This window comes from Lathyrus oleraceus, chromosome 2, assembly GCF_024323335.1.
Source record: "Lathyrus oleraceus cultivar Zhongwan6 chromosome 2, CAAS_Psat_ZW6_1.0, whole genome shotgun sequence".
NCBI lineage: Eukaryota > Viridiplantae > Streptophyta > Magnoliopsida > Fabales > Fabaceae > Lathyrus > Lathyrus oleraceus.
Window position 1 is genome coordinate 473,677,239 of NC_066580.1, and position 23,274 is coordinate 473,700,512.

The 23,274-nt window shown below is 32.9% G+C and overlaps 1 protein-coding gene across 3 annotated transcripts; it reads right to left on the reverse strand.

The window, feature by feature from the left end:
• Window positions 1–1,248: 1,248 nt before the first annotated feature.
• LOC127120526 (acetylornithine deacetylase) lies at window positions 1,249–23,112 on the reverse strand. Of its 3 annotated transcripts, none has more exons than XM_051050980.1 (11): window positions 22,812–23,069; window positions 3,316–3,408; window positions 2,976–3,220; window positions 2,793–2,901; window positions 2,526–2,664; window positions 2,385–2,442; window positions 2,273–2,290; window positions 2,056–2,178; window positions 1,808–1,961; window positions 1,690–1,723; window positions 1,249–1,585 (listed from the first exon to the last, which is right to left on the reverse strand). In XM_051050980.1, exons 1-11 carry the CDS (start codon window positions 23,049–23,051, stop codon window positions 1,482–1,484), a joined length of 1,317 nt encoding a protein of 438 aa, XP_050906937.1. In that variant the 5' UTR covers window positions 23,052–23,069; the 3' UTR covers window positions 1,249–1,481. The 3 variants fall into 3 exon arrangements, with proteins under 3 accessions (XP_050906937.1, XP_050906935.1, XP_050906938.1); XM_051050981.1 differs by lacking the exons at window positions 1,249–1,585; window positions 1,690–1,723; window positions 1,808–1,961; ... (5 more) ...; window positions 2,976–3,220; window positions 3,316–3,408 and adding exons at window positions 15,637–15,855; window positions 15,949–15,982; window positions 16,066–16,219; ... (5 more) ...; window positions 20,207–20,221; window positions 22,379–22,623 and having other exon boundaries at window positions 22,719–23,112; XM_051050978.1 differs by lacking the exon at window positions 22,812–23,069 and having other exon boundaries at window positions 3,316–3,748.
• Between the last annotated feature and the right edge of the window lie 162 nt (window positions 23,113–23,274).

The window sequence follows — 23,274 nt, forward strand, 5'->3', positions numbered from 1 at the left end:
ACATGTTGTTAATTTAAAAAAACTTTGACTGGTTGTGCAAACATCTTCATGTCTTTTCAAATTAGAAACCTGGACCATAAGTCCTTGACTTTTCAAACTTCACTTTTCATAACACTTCTTTGAATCAATTCTAATCATATCTTGACCATACTTTGTGAATAATCATAATCAATTAACTTCACACATACAATTGTTTTGTGGCTTTGTCCATTGTTAACATGTTTTCACACATTAGCCATAGGTTTCAATTACCATAGTGGTTGATGTAAATCTTACCTTGTCCTTAGTGAGTCGATTGTAAGACTTCCGTACTGAAAACAGGGTTAACCCCTCTAGTACGTCGAAGCCGTCCTCACATGGTGGATTGTTGATTCAGGTTGATGAACTCACTAATTTTTGGAAATCTTTTAGCCGAACTACGGCGTTTTGATCCTTACCTTTGATGGAAGGTACGTAGGCAACGGGTTCATCCGTTCAAACACAAAAATAACTAACTTGTACATTCTTTTCTCATCATCCCATTCATGTTTGCACAATATGTCATAAACAAATAAACATTTTTATACAACAAGTGTGAAAAGGGCTCCCTAGGAGTACCTAGGACGTGATGGGTGCCTAACACCTTCCCATTGCGTAATTTACCCCTTACCCAAATTCTCTGATCTTTTATTAGTTTTCTATGTGTAAAACTTCTTAGGTTTTTGTTCGCTTTTTAGCCATTCCTTAGGATAAATAAAAGTGCGGTGGCGACTCGATTTCTTTGTATACTTTGCTTATGGTTTAATCAATAAATCATATAGTGACGAATACACCGCTACACCATCTCATAAACATTCAAGAAAATTCAACAACAAAAAACTACTAATTTGCACGATTTAACCACTATTCATATTAATCTCAACAAGACATCTTCATAGCCCACCAGATGCTTCTACTATCATAGTTCTCAATCCTCTAACTGGGTGATGATTCTCCCCAACACCTGGTATCCTTGAGACATATCTGTAAAAAGACAATACTCATTCTTGGCATGGTAGGTTTCCATCAAACCTGTACACATAACATGAAATCTAATAATTAAGTACTTTTATAATCTTCAACATTTCATATATTTCACACACACACACACATAAATTTGTTCTTAAATAGGTTATACCATAGCCACAAAATTGAACATCAAAACCTTCATCCTGTGACAATATAGATAATTATGTTCGGATTGAGGAGACTCCTCTTGAAGTTTTAACCTAATCAAAATATGAAACGGGTTTCATTGAATAATAAATTTGATTATTTTCAAAATAAAAAGCGAGTGGAGGTAACATCTCCCTACTTTTTAACTGATATTCATTGCTGATAAATTAGTACGTCCATCTCATAAACATTCAAGAAAATTCAACAACAAAAAACTACTAATTTGCACGATTTAAAATCAACAAGACATCTTCATAGCCCACCAGATGCTTCTACTATCATAGTTCTCAATCCTCTAACTGAGTGATGATTCTCCCCAACACTTCGTATCCTTGAGACATATCTGTAAAAAGACAATACTCATTCTTGGCATGGTAAGTTTCCATCAAACCTGTACACATAACATGAAATGTAATAATTAAGTACTTTTATAATCTTCAACATTTCATATATTTCACACACACACACATAAATTTGTTCTTAAATAGGTTATACCATAGCCACAAGACTGAACATCAAAACCTTCATCCTGTGACAATAGAGAAACGAGAGGTTAAAAAACTAATATGTAATACAAAAGCTTTCATGTACAACAATGCAAATATATCTTCACCTGAAGTTCCCGAATGAGAGGCAAACTCCCAGTAATCGAGAAAGGCTTTACATGCCCAACTACTTCCTCAGTTGCTTTGCATAAAACGTGGAAGCCTCTGGAATTAAGATCACATGCAAGTCCAGGTAAAACCTCATCAAAAGTTAAAGTAAGTCTGTAAAAGAGGAGCGAGGGAAAATAGCAAGTTAGTTACACAAAATTGATAATTATAAAAAGAAAAAAATCTCAATCAAAAGATATAAACCTACCTCCCCTTTAAGTTTTCGTCAGGTAGGACATATTTTGAAACCGGACCCCGAGACTCTAGCTTCTGGATATTGTCATTAATATCATCCACGTATTCTTGAAGCTTCTTCATCGCATCTTTCACACTGAACAAGTTATTAGGGCATCGCATCTTTCACACTAAACAATATAAGATGTGATCAATCACATATAAATTAAACAATATAAGATGTGACTTACTCGTAGAATGGAGTTAACCTGAAACAAGCAAAAATACAGAGAAAATATATTGGTAATATGACACCATTCATAACAAATTGGATTCAGTAATTGCAATAAGAGAATAATAAACCTGAAATCTCCTGAAATAGTACATTCCCCTGGAATTTGATTGATTCCACCTCCAGGATCTAGGAATACAATTATGAAATTGAACCGTTTTAATTTTCATGAATTAAAATAGTTGCTTAGACGGTCAGATTTGAAAACTTACAACTCCATTGGGTCGGTTTCATGGTGGAAGGGATTGGAAACCCATAAACTTGTTCCTGAGGATGTGGTGGGAAGTCCCGGTAAAATCGCAGCTGAATTTCCTTTATCGCATCCATGGCTAGCTCTAGTGGATTTATAGCCTACAAGCAACCAAATATATAACACAATTCATATTTATATGCTTAATCATAACATTCCCACATTCTACTATTTACATCATAGTGAAGACACAATAACATCAAAATTCTAGACAATAATGTAAGAAGACCTTATCAGTTATTCCGCTGTGAAAAGTTTTCCCAATGACATGAAGTTTCCAAGCTACCATACCAGCATTTCCAATACACGGTTGTTTATCAGATGAATCAATCCAAAACCTGAACAAAAATACTGCACAAATTAAAACACAATATTGCGCATTAGAAAGATTTTTAAGTAAATAATGACTTACATGGGACCTTCTTTTAGCTTATTGAGAAGACCATGTTGAACAAGTGCATCAATACCAACTCCCGTTACAACACCACTCTCCTCGTTCGCTATAAAGACAGCAACAACAGTTGATTTCAAATCTGGCTTTGTTTCACCAAGCTTCCTCATGAGTTCAGTAACAAGTGCCACGTGTCCCAAACAATCTGTAGTTCCACGACCCCTAAGTTTATCACCATCAATGCTCAAAGTAAACGGATCAAAATCCTTCACATCAACACCAAATTCAACACACTTAATAATATAAATGTACGTGTCATAATAATAGTAATGGATGCATGCATGGATAGATAGATAATTACCCAATCTTTGGGATCTGCTGTGACAACATCCATGTGGCAACCAACAAAGGAGAGGATCTTGCCGGGAACGGTTCCGGGGTACTCGACGATGAGGTTACCTCTTCCAGGAAAATAGGTGACATGGTTGAGGATTAAGGGGCCGCCGCCGGTGGTGGTGCTGAACGGTAGGAGTGAGTTTAAGACATGCTTTACTACTCTATCCTCTTGAGGAATGAGTTCCGGTGGATTGTTTTGCACGTGTATGGATTCACCAATGAGGTTGGAGAGAAGAGATAAGAATGAATCTCTCTCTAAGTTGCCTAGTGTTTCTAACAAGTTCGTTGCTGTAGCCATCGAATATCGAAACTAGTGTTACTCTTTCGCTTCTCCGTTCTATTACTTATTCAGACTTGAAAGTTCGTAAGGTTACTACTTACAATGTTGGTCCAATTGTTTAACAAAGAAAAATGTGCAATTAAAATACATTATTTTTACAACTACCAAATATATTTTGTTAGAAGTAAATGGATATTTTGACTTTGTTAACATTGTTTTGAACTAGAGGTTTTTTACCATTAAACATGAATTAAAAAATTATACATATTGATATAAAAGTTGAATACCTCCATGATTGCATTTTTAACCCAATTAAATTAATTTAGAGGGCTAATTTCATATTTGGTAATTTTCTATCATTATCTCATTGCAGTCATTATATATATTGATAATACATTTTTCATTAAATAATATGACAATTCTGATTATTCAATTCAAATTTAAAATACATTACAATTATATATCCGGACATTTATTGAACCACCACAAATTACACAACAATAACATATTCTAATATTTATTGAGCCATCACAAATTACACAACAATAACATATTCTAATATTTATTGAGCCATCACAAATTACACAATCTGAAAAACTCAAAAGTCAAAAACTTTTTACAATGTATTTCCTCCATAGCACAATGAGTGATTAATTTGAAATAAAATAGTTTTTCAAAATGAATCACTTATTTTAATTTTCAATGCATATTTTCTAATTTTACCTTCTAATTAATATTACTTTCATCATTTCTAATAAAACTATAATTATCTTTTTTTCATTTATTCTCTCTTTTATTAATAAGTATGAAATTGTCAATTGAGTCACTCAATGTGGTTGAGAGAAATTATTGTATTTATGGTACCCAACTCATTTTATTTAAAGACGTCAAAATTCAAAATTCAAAATTCATTTTATTTAAACACACCATCTCTACTTCATAACACAAGAGAGAAAAAACAACAACAGCCACAATAGAACAGGCTGGAAATAGTAGAGGAAGAAGAAGTTCAAACGAAAAGAAAATCAATTTTTCTTGGAGATCCACTGCCCTGGAATAATTGTTCATCGTTCAAACGCCATCTCATACCTTTCGTCCTCAACGAAACATGTTGCTCGCTCCATCATCTATCTTCAACTCCAATCTACAACCCACCACCACTGATCGCCATCAAGCCACTACATCTCACCCTCGTCACATTGCAACGCTTCATACCAAACTTCCACTATTCACCGTGTCAGACACAACCGATGTAACCGTCGACGAAAATTAAAACGCTAGTTTAATTTTTCTCTCTTTAAAATTATAAGTTTTCTTTAAATATAAATTTGAAACCGAGTGTGGATCAAGAGAGGGTGTTCGAGATGAAGGAGATAAGTTTGTTTGTTAAGTTCATAATTGTATGAACTTGGATGAATACTTGGCATCACGGTTATGATTATACTTTTATTTCTTTTCATTTACTCATATAATTTTAAGGCTGATTGTTATAGATATCCATCTCTAATTGATGAAAAAAGAAACTATGCTTATATGCAAGGTGTGCATGCATATCTTGCATATAAGAAACTATACTTTTATTTATATATATATATATATATATATATATATATATATATATATATATATATATATATATATATATATATATATATATATATATATATATATATATATATATATATATATATATATATATATATATATATATATATATATATATATATATATATATATTCATCTCTTTTTTATTAATGATTTTATTGTTTGATGAAGGCGGAGTCATGTTCTTGGTAGATGGACCTGTTGTCCTTATTGATGAGTAATAAGAGAAGACAATTAATAGTTTAATTTTAAATATGTGATTGTGAAGCTTTAGATCTATAGCTGTTGGAGCTGATCCAAAAATAATTATGGCTAACATAACCAATATTGACCAACAACTACAACCAAAACACCAATTCATCAATGGACACTGACCTACGTCAATTCATTTATCGCGTTTGAGGATTCCAATCGAGTAATCTTCGATTTTATTTTTGCTAAGGTAAAATTCTTCTATTCACGTCTCTTTGATTTAGTCTATAGTGTTTATTTGTTGTTGTATACCATGATTATGATTTTGTTAGCTTATTTTGATTTTGCTTAATTTTGTGTAATGATTAAGAGATTTATATTGTAATGAATCGATTTGTGTTTGTAATCTTTGATTCATTTTAGCTAATTGAATGAATTGTTTTTTTATATTTATAGGTGAATTTGGTTTGAATCATATAATTTGGTTTTAAAAATTATTTTGGCTGTTTAATCATGGAGTTGTTAAAATATTAGACTAATTTTTAGTTGACATTTGTTTAATCAAGTGAAGTTCAAATAGTAGCTCAAACATCAAATTGCAAAGTTGAAGCACCGAAATAAATCATTGGAGCAGGTATGACCCTTCTGTATTCCGTCTTTTGATTAATCATCTCACGTCATTGAATACTACCATAAACATTGCTTTTCTGGATGACAACAATATTTCAATTTCACCAATTGATAAACTGCAACAGAAATGCGGGGTTTTATATGCCTTGAGGAACAACAACTTTGATTTCCATATTTTAAACTGAACCATTTGTCACCAATTATATGTATGCAGTGTTTTGCTAGATAGTGTGAATGTTAATGGTGAAATTTCTATTAAGTTGCTATGGTTGAATTAAAGTACTAATATATTTTTTTGTTCGTAAAGATTCATTATCTTATAATTTCTTTTTTTAAAGATTCATTATATTATTAAGTTGCTATGGCTTGAATTAAAGTACTAGTGTATTTTTTTTTGTTGTAAAGATTCATTATCTTATATTTTTTTTTAAAGATTTATTTTATTAGAATGTCGGATTCCAACTTAACATTCTTTTTGTGGTTAATTTTTAAAATTTATTAAAGATGATCATTATAATTAATCATGCCATTAAATCTATAAAATATTAAATCAATTAAAATGACCAATTATTATTAAGTGTATCAATTTACTTTTATTTTTATTTTAAAATAATTAAAATCAAAATTTGAGACTAATTAAACAATATAAAGTATTAATTATATATTGACCGATTCAATTCAGTTAATTATATATTGATTAATTCAATTATTTAAATTAACAATACTTTTAATTGAATTAACAATGTTTCGGAAATTATACATTGATCTTCCTTAATCAATTTTCTTCTTCTTTTCCAATTTTTATTTTAATCTTTAAATTTAATTAGTTGTAATAAATATAGTATTAATGTATTTTATTTTTCTGTAATTTTAGATTCGTAATAAATTGCAATAATTTTGTATTATTTTTATAATAAATTGGAATAATTTTTAATATTAAAGAATGCTATTTTTATTTTAGAATTTAGAATTAAAAAACCATTTTAAAATTTACAATTAAAAAATATTTTATAATAAATTAAAAACAAATAATTGAAAATTTTAAATACTATATTGTAAAAAAAACATACTAAGGCAAAAAAAATATGAATATTTTAAAAAATGGTATGTCTTTATTTCGATGAAAAATAATATTTTATTTCTATCATTATAATATAATAAAAATATATAATTTTATTAAATGGTAATCATGAAAAATAAATGATGATTAGTAAAAGGTTATATACCTAGAACAATCAGATTAGAAAGGTTTTATATGCATTGCAATAAAATAAAACACATTTAAATTAAATATATTACCATTTATTTTTAAAAATTTAGCCTATATTAATGGACAACTTTATAATTGATATGAATGTAAAATAATTAATTATAGAATTAAATATATTTTTAATCTTCAAAATATATATAATTGGTAAATAAAAATTGAAGAATTCTTTAGTTATAAAAAAACTAAACTAAAATTAAATATTTTTAAATTAGTTTAATAGTTTAGAAATTAAAAATAAGTGTTCAAATTAAGTTGTCAAAGTAAGTATTTATAAGATTTTATCTTAGAATGTCTTTTTTCATAGATTCATTATATTAGAATGTTGCATTCCAAGTTAACACTCTTTTGTCTAATTTTTAAAATTTATTAAAAACTTGATTATTACAAGTAATCATGCCATTAAATCTATAAAATATAAAATCAATTAAATGACCAATTATCACTAAACGTATCAATTCACTTTTATTTTTCTTTTAAGATAATTAAAATCAATTTTTGAGACCAATTAAACAATATAAAGTGTTAATTATACATTGATCGATTCAATTCAGTTAATTATGAGTTGATTAATTCAATTATAAAAATTAACAATATTTTTAATTAAATTAACAATATTTTAGAAATTAGGGTAGTGTTAACTTGTGTCATAGGGACACAAATTAAGAAAGTCACGTATAGAAAATTTGTATTGGAAAAAACAATTAAAAAATTAATTTTATATTTTTATTAAAGTCAATACACAATTTCCAAGATAACATTTTTTTATTTGGTTCTTAACTTGTGTCTCTAGGGGGCACAAGTTAACATTATCCTAGAAATTATTAATTGATCTTCCTTAATCAATTTTCTTCTTCTTTTCAAATTTCTATTTTAATTCTTGAATTTAATTAATTGTAATAAATGTGTTATTAATGTATTTTTTTTTGTTATAATTTTAAAGATTCATTATCTTAGAATGTTTTTTGTAAAAGATTCATTATATTACATTCTTTTGTGGCTAATTTTTAAAATTTATTAAAAATTTGATCATTATAACTAATCATGCCATTAAATCTATAAAATATTAAATTAATTAAGATGACCAATTATTGATAAGCGTGTCAATTTACTTTTATTTTTATTTTAATATAACTAAAATCAAATTTTGAGACTAATTAAACAATATAAAGTTTTAATTATACATTGATCGATTCAATTCAGTTAACTATGTGTTGATTAATTCAATTATATAAATTAAAAATATTTTTAATTAAATTAATAAATTTTGGAAATTATACATTGATCTTTCTTATCAATTTTCTTCTTCTTTTCTAATTTCTATTTCAATCTTTAAATTTAATTAGTTGTAATAAATGTACTCTTACTGTATTTTATTTTTCCTGTAATTTTAGATTTGTAATAAATTTTAATAATTTTGTATTATTTTTAATAATAAATTGAAATAACTTTTATTATTAAAGAATGCTATTTTGATTTTATAATTTAGAATTAATTTTTTATTTATAATAAATTAAACATAAATAATTGAAAAATTCAAATACTATATTGTAAAAAAACATACTAAGGTAAAAATACAAAAAATATGAATAATTTAAAAAATGGTATGACTTTATTTTAATTAAAAATAAAATTTCATTTCTATCATTATAATATAATAAAAAATTAAAGTTTTATTAAATGATAATCATGAAAAAAAATGATGATTGGTAAAACTTTATGTACCTAGAGCAATCGAATTGAAAAGTTTTTATATGCATTGCAATAAAATAGAACACATTTAAATTAAAAATATTCTCATCTATTTTAAAAAGTTTGGCCTCAATTAATGGACAACTTTATAAATTATAATTGATATGATTATTACCTTCTATTGATACAATTGTTTTTATAATCGGGAATAAGTTACAAATATTTTTATAAATGGACACATGGGTTCAAGATGTTACATACGGAAAAAAAATCTACATGTTGATACAATTATTTTTATAAATAAGAATATGTTACAATTATTTTTGTAAACAATAATAAGTTACAAATATTTTTATAAACGATAAAATTCAACTATTGGTACAATTAGTTTTATAAACAGGAATAAATTAAAAATATTTTTTATAAATGGACACACGGATTCAAGGCGCTTATAAACCGGAAAAAGCCTACATATTGATACAATTATTTTTATAAATTGGAAAAATTTACAAATATATTTATAAATGAGATAAAGTCTATTATAGATACAATTATTTTTAGAAACAGGAATAAATTATAAATATTTTTGGGAGAAAGAAATCACAAGAGGATCAAAGAGCAGAAAAAAATGTCAGGGTGATAATTCATATAAACCAGATTCTTACTGAATATTCACTCTGGTACTTCAAAAAGGTTAATCAGGAAAGTGTTCTTTCATTCTGATTTTATCTTTATAGGATTATACATGTCAGGGGGAGCTTTGTGCTTCTGAAATATGTATTCTTTTGTGATTATCCTGTACAAAATTGTTCATTAAAATACATGTTTTATCATCATCAAAAAGGGGGAGATTGTTAGAGCAAAATTTGGTTCTGCATCTATACATTGAGTTTTGATGATAACAATATTGTATTTGTGTGAGAACAATTTTGGTACCCTAACAGTTTGTTATTGTGTAGCTTTAACAACCATTTCTGATTATGAATATATGATGTGCAACATCATCAGTTTCTGAACCATGTGTTCTAAATCTGCCTCTGCGCGAGTTATTAGAATTTCTGAAAGACGTCAATATTGATGCTGCCATGTTATTTCTGCTTCTGAGCTATTTCACTCATCAGAAGCTTCTGAGGAGACTATATGTTGCTGCTGCAATGTTCTCTCAGTTCGTGCTTCTGGACGAGGCTTTGATAACCAAACTTCTGAATAATGGAAAGCTTCTAAAGTTGTATTATAAAGATGAAGATTCTGAAGATCTCAAGTCAGACGATTGAAGTTATCAAGGTTCTGACTGAGGATTCTGAAGACCTCAAGCTAGACTATTGACGCTGTCAAGGTTCTGACCCAAGGTTCTGAAGTTTTTGAATATAACTCTCTATTTATTCATTTCATGCTTCAATCAACTTTCATCAAAAGCTAATAAATTTGAAGATAAGATGAAAATGGGAACTTGATCAAATAGTACATGGTACAAAATAAACAACCTTTCCACTACCTGATTTCATGGGTAAGGACAATACTATACATCACACGTGTCACTGAATTTGTGGACAAAAGAACAGTATACAATATCATTTCTTTCCCATCCAACAGTGGACAGCCGCTCAAAGGAGCTTTCCCTATTTTCCCCTCCAATGGTCACATGCTTATGCTATATAAGCATGCATTAAAGACTTGAAGAAAACGCTAGTTGCACAAGTATTTTGACAAGCTATTTTTTTCTTTGTGAAAAGCTATCATTTTTTGTATACAGTTTTCTTTAAGTATTTGTTATTCATTTGTGTAAAATCTTCTTGTGTAGAAGCATCTTGTAATACACTAAATATTCTTCAAACTATTTGTTTGAGTCCTTAAGGAGGTTATCCTTGAGAAGACAAAGAAAGTTGTTCTTTGTGAATCCTTGAGGAGACTAAGGTTTAGTTGGATCCTTGAGAAGACAAAGAAGGTTATTCTTTGTGTTTGTTGTAATTTGTTGATTATATGGGATTAAGTCCTTGTGTATAAGGTAAAATCACCTTGGCGTGTGGACTGGATTAACTTTGAGTTCAAGCGAATCAGGATAAAAATACTCGTGTTTTTATCTCTTTGGTATTAACTTGTTAGTGGTGTTTTTGTTTTGGAAGAATCTTTTGCTTGTAAAACCCAATTCACCCCCCCCCCCCTCTTTCTTGTGTTTTTCACACATTCAATGTTTGCCTTATTTCCAAACACTTAAATCCCTTTGTTTTCAGCCCAACCATATAAAATGATACCATCCCTTAGGCCCATCACTTGTTCGTTCATGCCAATTTTCCTATTGGGTTCAAATTTCATCCCTTTTTGGAGTCAAATTACATTATCTTTGGTTCAAACCATATTTGTTATCACTCTTCTTTTGCATCCCACCATTAGTTTTATGAACTACGGAGCTCTGAATTCCTTATTGCACTATAAGGATATATAGGCATGATGACCCTAATCCTCTCCGAGCACTCTATATATTATTTTCTTTTTCCCTTATTCTTCTGCGAGTAATCTTTAGATATAACATCCATTCGAGCTAGAACAATCGAAACGATTCCCATTGAGTACAACGGGTGTTAGGGGTGCTAATACCCCCCCTTGCATAACCGACTTCATTGCATCATTTTCTCTTTCCCCCAGGTTTTATCTATGTGTTTCCCTTTCCCCTGGGAATAAATAAAGTTCGATGGCGACTCTGTTGTATGCTCGAGCGTGCGACACGTTCAGGTATATTTCCACTAGCTTCAATTGCTTTGCCTCCTTTTGATGTTGCCAAAGAGGGAGAAACGTCTGCAAGATGAAGTTATGATGCATACATTCTAGGGGAGCCTTCATGAAGACACGAAATACATCGTCTCAAGTTTTTCCATCATAAAAAATGAGGAGTATGTGAGTGCAACTTTCTGTTAGATGTATTTTGTATGATGTCAAAACTAGGATACTTTAGCGTTTATGTATATTGGACGGTATCCTCTGAGTCTCAATGTGCATCTTAGCATTAGGAAGCATAAAAACATTTTGAAATAAGTTGGAAAAACTTTTCATGCATCAAAAACAAGTTTTTATGAGTAAAACAATCTATGTGTCGAAACATACATGCTTTAGATCGACACATAGAAGAAATATTTTTCCATGTGTCAACATATCCTATTTTCAGGTCAACTTATGTACCCAATTTTTAAAGCATGTAACCTTTTCTTGATGTTCCGACTGCATGTGTCGACTCATGACCTAAACAGGTCAACACATGACCTATATAAGTCGACACATGCATCGAACAGGTCGACACATAATTTACACAGGTCGACACATGCAACATATTTTTCCAAAAATTCATAACTTTTTCAAATATTTTGTACTCCTTTTGCCTCAAAACATTCTTGCATATAAATACTTTATACATGCATCATTTATAGTAAGGTTCTAGAGTAAACCTACATGAAACCGGGATAAAAAGTTCTCATTATCTTCAACCTCATTCTATGCATACACATAAACAAACTACACATAATCATTCTTTTTTTGGGTGCCATCTAGAATTAGGGTTGATAACGTCCAATTTAGGTTGTTGAATTGTAAATTGGGTTGAGATCTTTGAGGATTTCAAATAAGAAAACCAATGCGGGGTTTTCCTTCAGGATCAATTTTGGATTTGAAGGTTTTGGACAAGATTACACAATTTGGATCCGATCGAGTGAAGGATTTGAAGAATGGAAGGTTCTTGCAAAGGAGTAACGTGGGACGATGAATCATATTGGGTTACAACAATTCGCAATTTGGACCGATCGAGTGAGGCTTTAAAGAACGGGACGTTCTTACAAAGGAGCAGCGTGGGACGGTGGATTAAATTGGCATTGTTGGGTTACTTGATCAAGCTTTGATCAAGAGAAGAGAAAGTGTCAGAATCAATATCAAACTTAGGGTTTGTAGGGTTGGATTGCTACATTTTTTCTTGTATACATACTTTTGCAAAGTAAGGTTAATTTATTTATCTCAATTCAAGTTCAAATTGGGGTCAGACGTACCCATAGAGAGGTCGATTGGGGAACTGCCTAAACAAATCCTTGTGTACTTTATCTCTCTCTCTCTCTCTCTACTTATTTTATTTTTCAATTGTAAATTGTTGAAATCATCGATTGTGCGATCAATACGTTTCTACAAAAAATTTGATGTCCTTTAGATTGTGATTAGATTTGAAGATCAACAAAACCATACAAATTTCCAAACAAAATCTATTGCACACAAGGTGTTGGATAATTTGTCTCAATTGTATTTTTGTGTGATTTATCATTGGGAATAGTCCATACTTCTAGTATTGCATTCAATTGATTATGGTTGATAGTTTTTTGATCTAATTTATGTTCATTATCATACATTGATTACAATTATACATATCCAAGCTTTTTGATAATGATTCGGTTAAACGATTCGATCCGAGTTACTTCCCCTCACCATAAATTTTTTAAAACAATTTTTTGTTAAATTCTTAACTTGTGATCTATTCACCCCCTCTAGACCGAAACCTATCGTCTAACATAATTAACATATGCCTATCAAGTTACTTGTCATCGAAGGTACATACAAGATACAACACATCAATGATGCTGGATTTTGGACCATTCTTTCTGACAACAAAGATATCTTCTTTTCCACCTGATTTGATGTGTCTGCCATCTGCAAACTTTATCACTTTCTCAATGGATTCATCTAGCTTGGTAGAACAAGCTTTTATTACCAGTCATGAATTACTGCATATTGAATCTAGGTACCACATGTTGGTTTGCTTAGTGTTTGACTGAGTGTTAGCCATGAGTAGCATATCTTCAGAATCACTATCTTCAGCATGTGCATACTGCATTTCATCACCATATTTCGCTCTTGCTCCCTTCTTTTTTTGATAGTCTCGAGCATAATGGCCAAATCCTTGACATTTGTAACACTGAAGCTCCTTCATGTCAACTTTATTCCTATAATACTTGTGCCCATGCCTTTCTTGATCGAATCAGAGTGATTCTTTGAATTCTTCTTTGACTTCTCATCATTAGCAAGATTCTTTCCCTGCTCCGCCTTCTCTTTCCTAGATTTCTTGATGAATCTTGCTTGTAGTGCTAGTTCAACCACATTTCCCTTTCCGAGTTCCTCTACTTCAGCCTCATCTCATGAGCCTCTAATGAAGCTTGGAGTTCTTCTAACTTCATCTCAGTTAGGTTCTTGGACTCTTCAATTGACATTACAATGTAATCAAAGCAGTCAGAGATCTCAACACTTTTTCAATCTTCTACAAATCATTGATTTCTTCACCACACACATTCATCTGGTTTGTTAACAATACCACACGTGAAAGGTATTATGAAATTGATCCATCTTCCTTCATCTGAGTCATCTCGAATTGTTTTCTCAATGTCTGCAAATTCACCTTTTTCAGTTGTCTATCTCCGTCGGACAAGTTATTTAACTTGTCCCACACTCCTTTTATCGTTTCTTTTTCAATAATCTTATCAAACACGCTAGAATCCACACACTAGTGAATCAAGAACATACCTTTTCCATATTTGTTTCTTCATTCCTTGTGCGCAACTTGCTGAACATCATATGCATTTGCTTCCAATGTCGGTACTCTATCATTCACGATTTCAGCTACATCTTGAAATCTGAAGATGACTTTCATCGGTGCAACCCACCGTTCGTAGTTTTCACCTTTGAAAACTGGTAGATTCGTTGGAAATTGCGTTGATGTTGTGTTTTCGTTTACCATTATAGATTCTCTCTGAATCACAACTTAGACTCCTTGATATCAATTTGTTGGAACAAAAGGATTTTCAAGAAAGATGAGAGAAGAAGAAGAAGAAGAGAGAAAAGAGAGAAACTATAAACTAAATTGTAAAAGAGAAATAGTTTTTGAGTGAAGTTGTTATTGATTTACATCATACAATGCCTTTATATAGGCAACTAAAACTCATACCCAATTAAAAACATACAAAATACAAATACAAAATTACAATGCTAACTCATATACCTGGACTAGCTACTTCGACATAGTCGAATGTTGAATGCTAGATTTCTCCAAAACTTCTAACATGTATTGTGTTAATTCTAGATAATTAGTTTCAGATTTACACTCATTTAATTATTTCTCAAATTTGTTCACGGGCAATAGATATTTCGTTAGATTCTATAATGGCATAAACAATTGCTTTGGAATTGGATGTTGATCTTACTGTAAAGCGTTGTTTCCTTGTTGTTTGATTCGAATCTAACTATTTGAACTTGGTTTAGTTTTTTGGTACAAAGGAGAAAAACCTTAAAACTCAATGAGAGAAGTCAGGGAAGAGGATCAAAAGCAGCTAACTAAGTTCAGGCAAGCAAAAGTGATTTTATCCATATGACCAATAATATGGTTGATCACATGCTAGTCCATAATGCTCTAAAAAGATATAATTGTGTTGAGGAGACTCCTTTTGAAGTTTTAACCAAATCAAAATTTGAAACCGACTTCATCCAATATTAAATTTGAATATTTTCAAAATAAAAAGGGAGTGGTGGTAACATCTCCGTACTTTTTAACACATTCATTGTTGATAAGTTAGTTTGTCCATCTCGTAAGCGTTTTCAAGAAAATTCAACAACCACAAACTACTAATTTGCACGATTTAACCACTATTCATATTAATTTCAATAAGATATCTCCATAGCCCACTAGACACTTCTACGAACATAGTTCCTCAATAATTCTCAATTTTCCAATTGCGCGATGATGCTCCCTAACACCTGGTATCCTTGGGACATATCTGTAAAAAGACAATACTCATTCTTGGCATGGTAAGTTTCCATCAAACCTGTACATAACATGAAATGTAATGATTAAGTACTTTTATAAACTTCCAAATTTCATATACACAGACATAAATTTGTTCTTAGACAGGTTATACCATAGCCACAAGACTGAACATCAAAACCTTCATCCTGTGACAGAGAAAAGAGAGAGGTTAAGAAAGTAATCTGCAATACAAAAGCTTTCATGCACAACAATGAAAGTATATCTTTACCTGAAGTTCCCGAATGAGAGGCAAACTTCCGGTAACCGAAAAAGGCTTTACATGTCCAACTACTTCCTCAGTTGCTTTGCATAAAACATGGAAGCCTCTCGAATTAAGATCACATGCAACTCCAGGTAAAACCTCATCAAAAGTTAGAGTAAGTCTGTAAAAGATGAGAAGGGAACAATAGCTAGTTAGTTACACAAAATTGATGATGATAAAAAGAAAAAAATTCCTAATCAAGAGATAAAAACCTACCTCCCCCTTAATTTTTCGTCGAGTAGGACATATTTTGAAACTGGACCCCGAGATTCTAGCTTTTGTATATTATCGTTAATATCGTCCACGTATTCTTGAAGCTTCTTCATTGCATCTTTCATACTGAATAAGTTATTAGAGCATTATATATGATAATTGATAAATCACATGTAAATTAAATAATATAAGACGCGACTTACTCATAGAATGGAGTTAACCTGAAACAAACAAAAACACAAGACAATATATTTGTAATGTGACACCATTGATAGCAAATTGGATTGAGTAATTGTAATAAGGAAAAGAATAATAAACCTGAAATCTCCTGAAATAGTACATTCCCCTGGAATTTGATTGATTCCACCTCCAGGATCTAAGAATACAATTATGAAATTGAACGGTTTTAATTTTCATGTATTAAAATAGTTGCATATAGGCATGACAACATAACCCGTACCCACGGGTACCCACCCGAACCCGCCCCGAAGTTGACGGGGAAAACCCGCTTTGACTGGGTTTGGGTTTGGGTTCGGATTTTCCTCAATTATAAAATATGGGGACGGATCGGGTAATGGGGACACTAGTACCCACCTCGAACCCGCCCCTGAGCCTGTCCCGTTTATTTCATCATATACATTATTATTTATTTTTGATGATTTCGAATATTAAATAAGTGGCCAATATTTTAATATTTTGATTTGCATTAATTATTTAAAATATTCAAAATATATGTATGAAATTATTTTAGATTGTTTTATTTTATTATTTGTAATGTAATTTGATTTTAAAAAAAATTAAATATTTCTATTAAAAAAATTGATTTCATTAAATGGATGGTGGCGGGTGGGGATACCCGAACCCAACCCGAACCCGTTTGGGACGTGTTTGAGTTTTAATTCTCCATCCCCGTTTGAGTTTGGGGCGGGGAACATGAAATGTTTGGGGATTCGGGTTTGGGTTTAGGGAGGTAAAAACCGTCACCGACCCGCCCCGTTGCCATGCCTTGCATAGACTGTTAGATTTGAAAACTTACAACTCCATTGGGTTGGTTTCATGGTGGAAGGGATTGGAAACCCATAAACTTGTTCACGAGGATGGGGTGGGAAGTCCCTGTAAAATTGCAGCTGAATTTCCTTTATTGCATCCATGGCTAGCTCTAGTGGATTTATAGCCTACAAGCAACCAAATGTATAACACAATTCATATTTATATATTATTGATCATAACATTACCATATTCTACACTTTACATCATAGTGAATGGTGTACACCATGATATGAAAATTCATAATAAAATTCGAAGACCTTATCGGTTAATCCGCTGTGAAAAGGTTTCCCGGTGACATGAAGCTTCCAAGCTATCATACCGGCAGTTCCAATACACGGTTGTTTATCAGCTACATCTATCCAAAACCTGAAAAAAAATACTGCACAAATTAAAACATAATATAACTGCAGACGCAATATTGCTGATGTGGAAGTCACTGTAACGAGACATCAGACCGAATTGTAACTTCTGTATCTTATGATTAGAGTACATCCTTGGTCTTTATATAGACTCAGAAACTTCAGCTATTCTAGAAAACATGATTATTAGTAAATACTATTAATAGGCCACTATCTCTTGACCTTCCAACTACAGCAGACTCTTAATCTCTCCACTAACTTATTAATAGAAACCCACTAACTATAACATTAAAGTTTATTCAACAAAACTCCTCTGTAAACTTAAATGTTTCTTCTATTCATCATGCCTATCAATTTCTTGCCTCTGTCGAAGATTTCTTTTGATAGTGGTTTTGTGAAAATGTCTGTTGCTTGATCCTTACTTGCTACATGCTTCAATTCGACATTTCCTTCCTTCACGTGTTCTCGAATGAAGTGGAAGCGAACGTCAATGTGTTTGCTCCTTTCATGGTTTACTGGATTCTTTGCTAACTCAATTGCTGACCTGTTGTCAACTTGTATTATTGTTGCACCTTTCTGTTTTAGCTCCATTTTACTCATCAATCTTCTGAGCCATATTGCATGACAAACGCACCAGGATGCTGCTACATATTCTGCTTCACATGTCGAAAGTGTTACTATTGGTTTCTTTTTAGAAAGCCAAGTGAATGCAGTGTTTCCCATGAAGAACACATATCCAGAAGTGCTTTTTCGATCGTCTATGTCTCCGCACCAATCACTGTCAGAGTAACCAACCAACTTCTATTTGTCTGAATTCGAGTAGAACATCCCAAGTGACACTGTTCCTTGGATGTACCTCAGAATTCGCTTCAATGCTTTCCAATGTGTGTAAACTGGCTCCTTCATGAATCGACTTACAATGCCTACACTTAATGAGATATCTGGTCTTGTACATGTGAGATAGCGAAGACTTCCTACCAAACTTCGATATTTGCCTGCTTCGACACGTTCTCCTCCATCAAATTTCGACAACTTTGTTCCTGGTTCCATTGGAGTCGAAGCCGGATTACAACTTTCCATCTTATATCTTTTCAAGATTTCTTTTGCATATTTTTCTTGTGAGATGAAGATTCCTGTTTCTTCTTGTCGAACCTCCAGACCAAGAAAGAATCTCATCAGGCCTAAGTCTGTCATCTCGAATTCACGTGTCATTGTGCTTTTGAATTCTTCTATCATCTGATCATTACTGCCCAGAAAAATAAGATCATTGACATAGAGAGCAACAAGTAATACATTCCTTCCATTTTTCTTCACATAGAGGGCATGTTCGTACGGACATTGCTCGAACCCGTTCTCCTTGAAATATGTGTCGATACGTGTGTTCCATGCCCGCGGTGCTTGCTTCAGCCCATATAGCGCTTTCTTCAATTTCAGTACCTTCTTCTCTTCTCCAGCTTTCATGTACCCGAGTGGTTGTTCAACATAGACTTCTTCTTCGAGTACACCATTCAGAAAAGCTGTTTTGACATCCATTTGAAATATTGGCCATTTGAATTGAGCAACTTGAGATATGAGTAATCGAATTGTCTCCATTCTTGCAACAGGTGCAAATACTTCGTCATAATCAACTCCTGCTTTCTATTTGTATCCCTTCGCAACAAGTCTCGCTTTGTATCATTCTATTTCTCCTTGAGCGTTCATCTTTTTCTTGAATACCCACTTTACACCAATGGGTTGACTACCTTTTGGCAATTCAACTAGCTCCCAAGTGTTGTTGTGGTTAATCGCCCTGATCTCTTCGTCCATGGCACTTTTCCACTTCTTGTCTCGTACTGCTTCTTCAAAACTGATGTTTTCAGCATCTGCCAAGAGACATACAAGGTGCACTTCACTTGTCGAATCTTACAGATCTTACAAACTTCGCATTCTGGGTTGTGGAGGTTCATCTTCATTGTCAGAGTCTTCAAGTTTTGTTAAAATGTTTGGTGGTACAGTGACAGATGATTCTTCAACTTCGACGATAACTTCTGTCGAACTGTTCCAGTCCCACTTACTTGCTTCGTTTATTCGAACGTCTCTACTCACTATCACCTTCTTTCTTATGGGATCGAATAGCTTGCACCCTTTTGTTTTCTCATCATACCCAATGAGTATGTATTTCTGACTTTTGTCTTCAAGCTTCGTTCTTCGTTGATCTGGTATGTGTGCATAAGCCACACTACCAAATACTTTGAGATGAGAAACTGTTGGCTTATGTCCGCTCCATGCTTCTTGTGGTGTTTGATCTTCTAACTTCGAATGTGGACATCGATTCTGAACATAAATGGCACATTGTACAGGTTCTGCCCAAAATTCCTTTGGCATGTTCTTGCTTTTAAGCATTGAACGAACCATGTCAAGGACTGTTCAATTCTTCCTTTCAGCCACCCCATTTTGTTGAGGTGAGTATGCTGCAGTTAGAAATCTCATTATGCTCTGCTCTTCACAATACTTCATAAAGACTGTCGAAGTATACTCACCACCTCTATCAGATCGAACTGCTTTAATGTGTCTGTCGGTTGCCTTCTCCACCATTACTTTGAACCTTTTAAACACCTCGAATGCTTCAGACTTTTCTTTCAAGAAATAAACCCATGTCTTCCGTGAGTAATCGTCGATAAAGGAAATAAAGTATCTTTTGCTACTGAAAGATTCTGGCGTGATTGGCCCACATATGTCGGTGTGAATCAATTCAAGGATATGCTTAGCTTGATATTCTGCCTTCTTTTGAAATGAAGTTCTTGTTTGTTTGTTAAGCACACATTCTTCACAGAACTTTCCTTCATAATCCATATCTGGTAGTCCATGCACCATGTTCTTTTTCGCCAACCTTTTTAAACCAGCATGGTGTAGATGACCAAAGCGTAGATGCCATAATGATGCTTTGTCTTCGACATTTACTTGTAAACATTTTTCTCGAACGTTTATCAGATTCAGTTTGTACATTCGATTTCTCTCCATTTTGACACGAGCAATCAGATGTCCCAACTTGTCCTTCAAATGTAGTATCCGTTCTTTCATAAGTATCGAGTAACCTTTTTCTGTAAGTTGTCCCAAACTTAAGATGTTGGTCTTAAGATTTGGTACATAATAAACATCTTGAATTGATCCAATCAACCCATCCTTCTGCAAGTAACAGATCGTTCCCTTTCCTCCGACCTTCACTTTCGATGCACCTCCGAAAGACACATTGCCATCTTCAATCTTTCTCATTTCTTTAAACAAGTGTTTGTGACCACACATATGGTTACTTGCTCCTGAGTCAAGATACCAAACATTGTTATTTGTGCTGATCTCATTTTGAGCCATCAAGAGAAAACCTTCATTTGCTTCAGCTTCCAAAGTTAGATTGGTTGTTTCTTCTACCTTCTTTTCGATTCGACAATCTTTTGCAAGATGTCCCACTTTATCACAGTTATAGCATTTGAATGAGTTGCAATCCTTCGCATAATGACCATACTTGCCACACTTGTAGCATTCAAAGTTGGAATGGTTCGACCTACCACCTCTTTGACCACGTCCTCTGCCACGCCAATTTTGCTGGCTCAACTGTCCTCTCTCGAAGTTGCTGCCTCTACCACTTCGACCACTGTCACGTCCTCCACGACCACGTCCTCTTCCTCGAAAATTTTGAGAAAAGAGTACCTTTTCGTCTTTGATTTGCTCCTTGGTTTGATTTGCGTCCTCTACTCCTTCTTCCTTCTTTTTCATCTTACGTTGTTCGTGTGCTTCGAGGGAACCAGCGACCTCTTCGACTGAGAGCATCGAAAGGTCCTTCGACTCTTCTATTGCGCACACAATATTCTCAAATTTATCTGTTAAAGATCTCAAAATCTTTTCAACAACTCGTGCATCAATTACTGTTTCGCCATTTCTGGTGAGTTGGTTCACCACCTTTTGTACACGCGTGATGTAGTCAGATACATTTTCTGACTCCTTCATCTACATCCTCTCCAATTCGCCACGAAGAGTTTGGAGTCGAACTTGCTTTACTCGATATTCTCCTTTGAACACTTTCTCTAGCGTGTCCCACGCTTCTTTCGACGTAGTCGAACCGACAATCTTTTCGAAGCCTGATTCATCAACAGCCCTAAACAGCATGTATAGTGCCGTTTTATCCTTCGATCGCGTCTCTTTCAACGCCTTGTTTTGAGCTGTCGTATATCCCACAATATATGTTGGTTCTTCAAACCGATCTTTGGTCACCTCCCACGCGTCTAGAGATCCGAGAAGAGCTTTCATTTGGATACTCCAGTTTTCATAATTTAACTTCGTTAGCCGTGACAACGACATTTGATTCAACATATTTGCCATTAGCTCTGATGCCAATTTGACAGAAGGAAGCAAATCTAACTTCTGTATCTTATGATTAGAGTACATCCTTGGTCTTTATATGAACTCAAAAACTTCAGCTATTCTAGAAAACATAATTATTAGTAAATACTATTAATAGGTCACTATCTCTTGACCTTCCAACTACAACAGACTCTTAATCTCTCTACTAACTTATTAATAGGAATCCACTAACTATAACATTAAAATTTATTCAACAATGTGGAAGTCACTGTAACGAGACATCAGACCGAATTATAAAGCTTTTTAAGTAAATAATGGCTTACATGGGACCTTCTTTTAGCTTATTGAGAAGACCATGTTGAACAAGTGCATCAATACCAACTCCCGTTACAACACCACTCTCCTCATTCGCTATAAAAACAGCAACAACAGTTGATTTCAAATCTGGCTTTGTTTCACCAAGCTTCCTCATGAGTTCAGTAACAAGTGCCACATGTCCCAAACAATCCGTAGTTCCACGACCCCTAAGCTTATCACCATCGATGCTCAAAGAAAACGGATCAAAATCCTTCACATCAACACCAAATTCAACACACTTAATAATATAAATGCATGTGTCATAATAATAGTAATGGATGCATGCATGGATAGATAGATAATTACCCAATCTTTGGGATCTGCTGTGACAACATCCATGTGGCAGCCAACGAAGGAGAGGATCTTGCCGGGAACGGTTCCAGGATACTCGACGATGAGGTTACCTCTGCCAGGAAAATAGGTGACATGGTTGAGGATTAAGGGACCACCGCCGGTGGTGGTGCTGAACGGTAGGAGTGAGTTTAAGACATGCTTTACTACTCTATCCTCTTGAGGAATGAGTTCCGGTGGATTGTTTTGCACGTGTATGGATTCACCGATGAGGTTGGAGAGAAGAGATAAGAATGAATCTCTCTCTAAGTTGCCTAGTGTTTCTAACAAGGTCGTTGCTGAAGCCATTGAATTTCGAAACTAGTGTTACTCTTTCGCTTCTTCTTTCTGTTACTTCTTCATACTTGAAAGTTCGTAAGGTTACTACTTGCAATATTGGTCCAATTGTATAACAAAGAAAAGGGTCCAATTAAAATACATTACTTTTATAATTTCATACAAAATACTCCCTACCAAAAATATCCTAGTTGACACTTTTAAATAAATTAAAAAAATATAATAAATTAAAAAG

Bases quoted from the DNA above. Each gene is read 5' to 3' on its own strand.
- LOC127120526 (XM_051050981.1), bottom strand. From the start codon at position 23,051: ATGGCTTCAGCAACGACCTTGTTAGAAACACTAGGCAACTTAGAGAGA. The intron at 17,487-17,618 runs GTCTTCGAATTT...GGTTGCTTGTAG, and splicing joins ACAGCGGATTAACCGATAAG to GCTATAAATCCACTAGAGCT. The intron at 15,983-16,065 runs GTAAAGATATAC...TCTCTGTCACAG, and splicing joins CTCTCATTCGGGAACTTCAG to GATGAAGGTTTTGATGTTCA.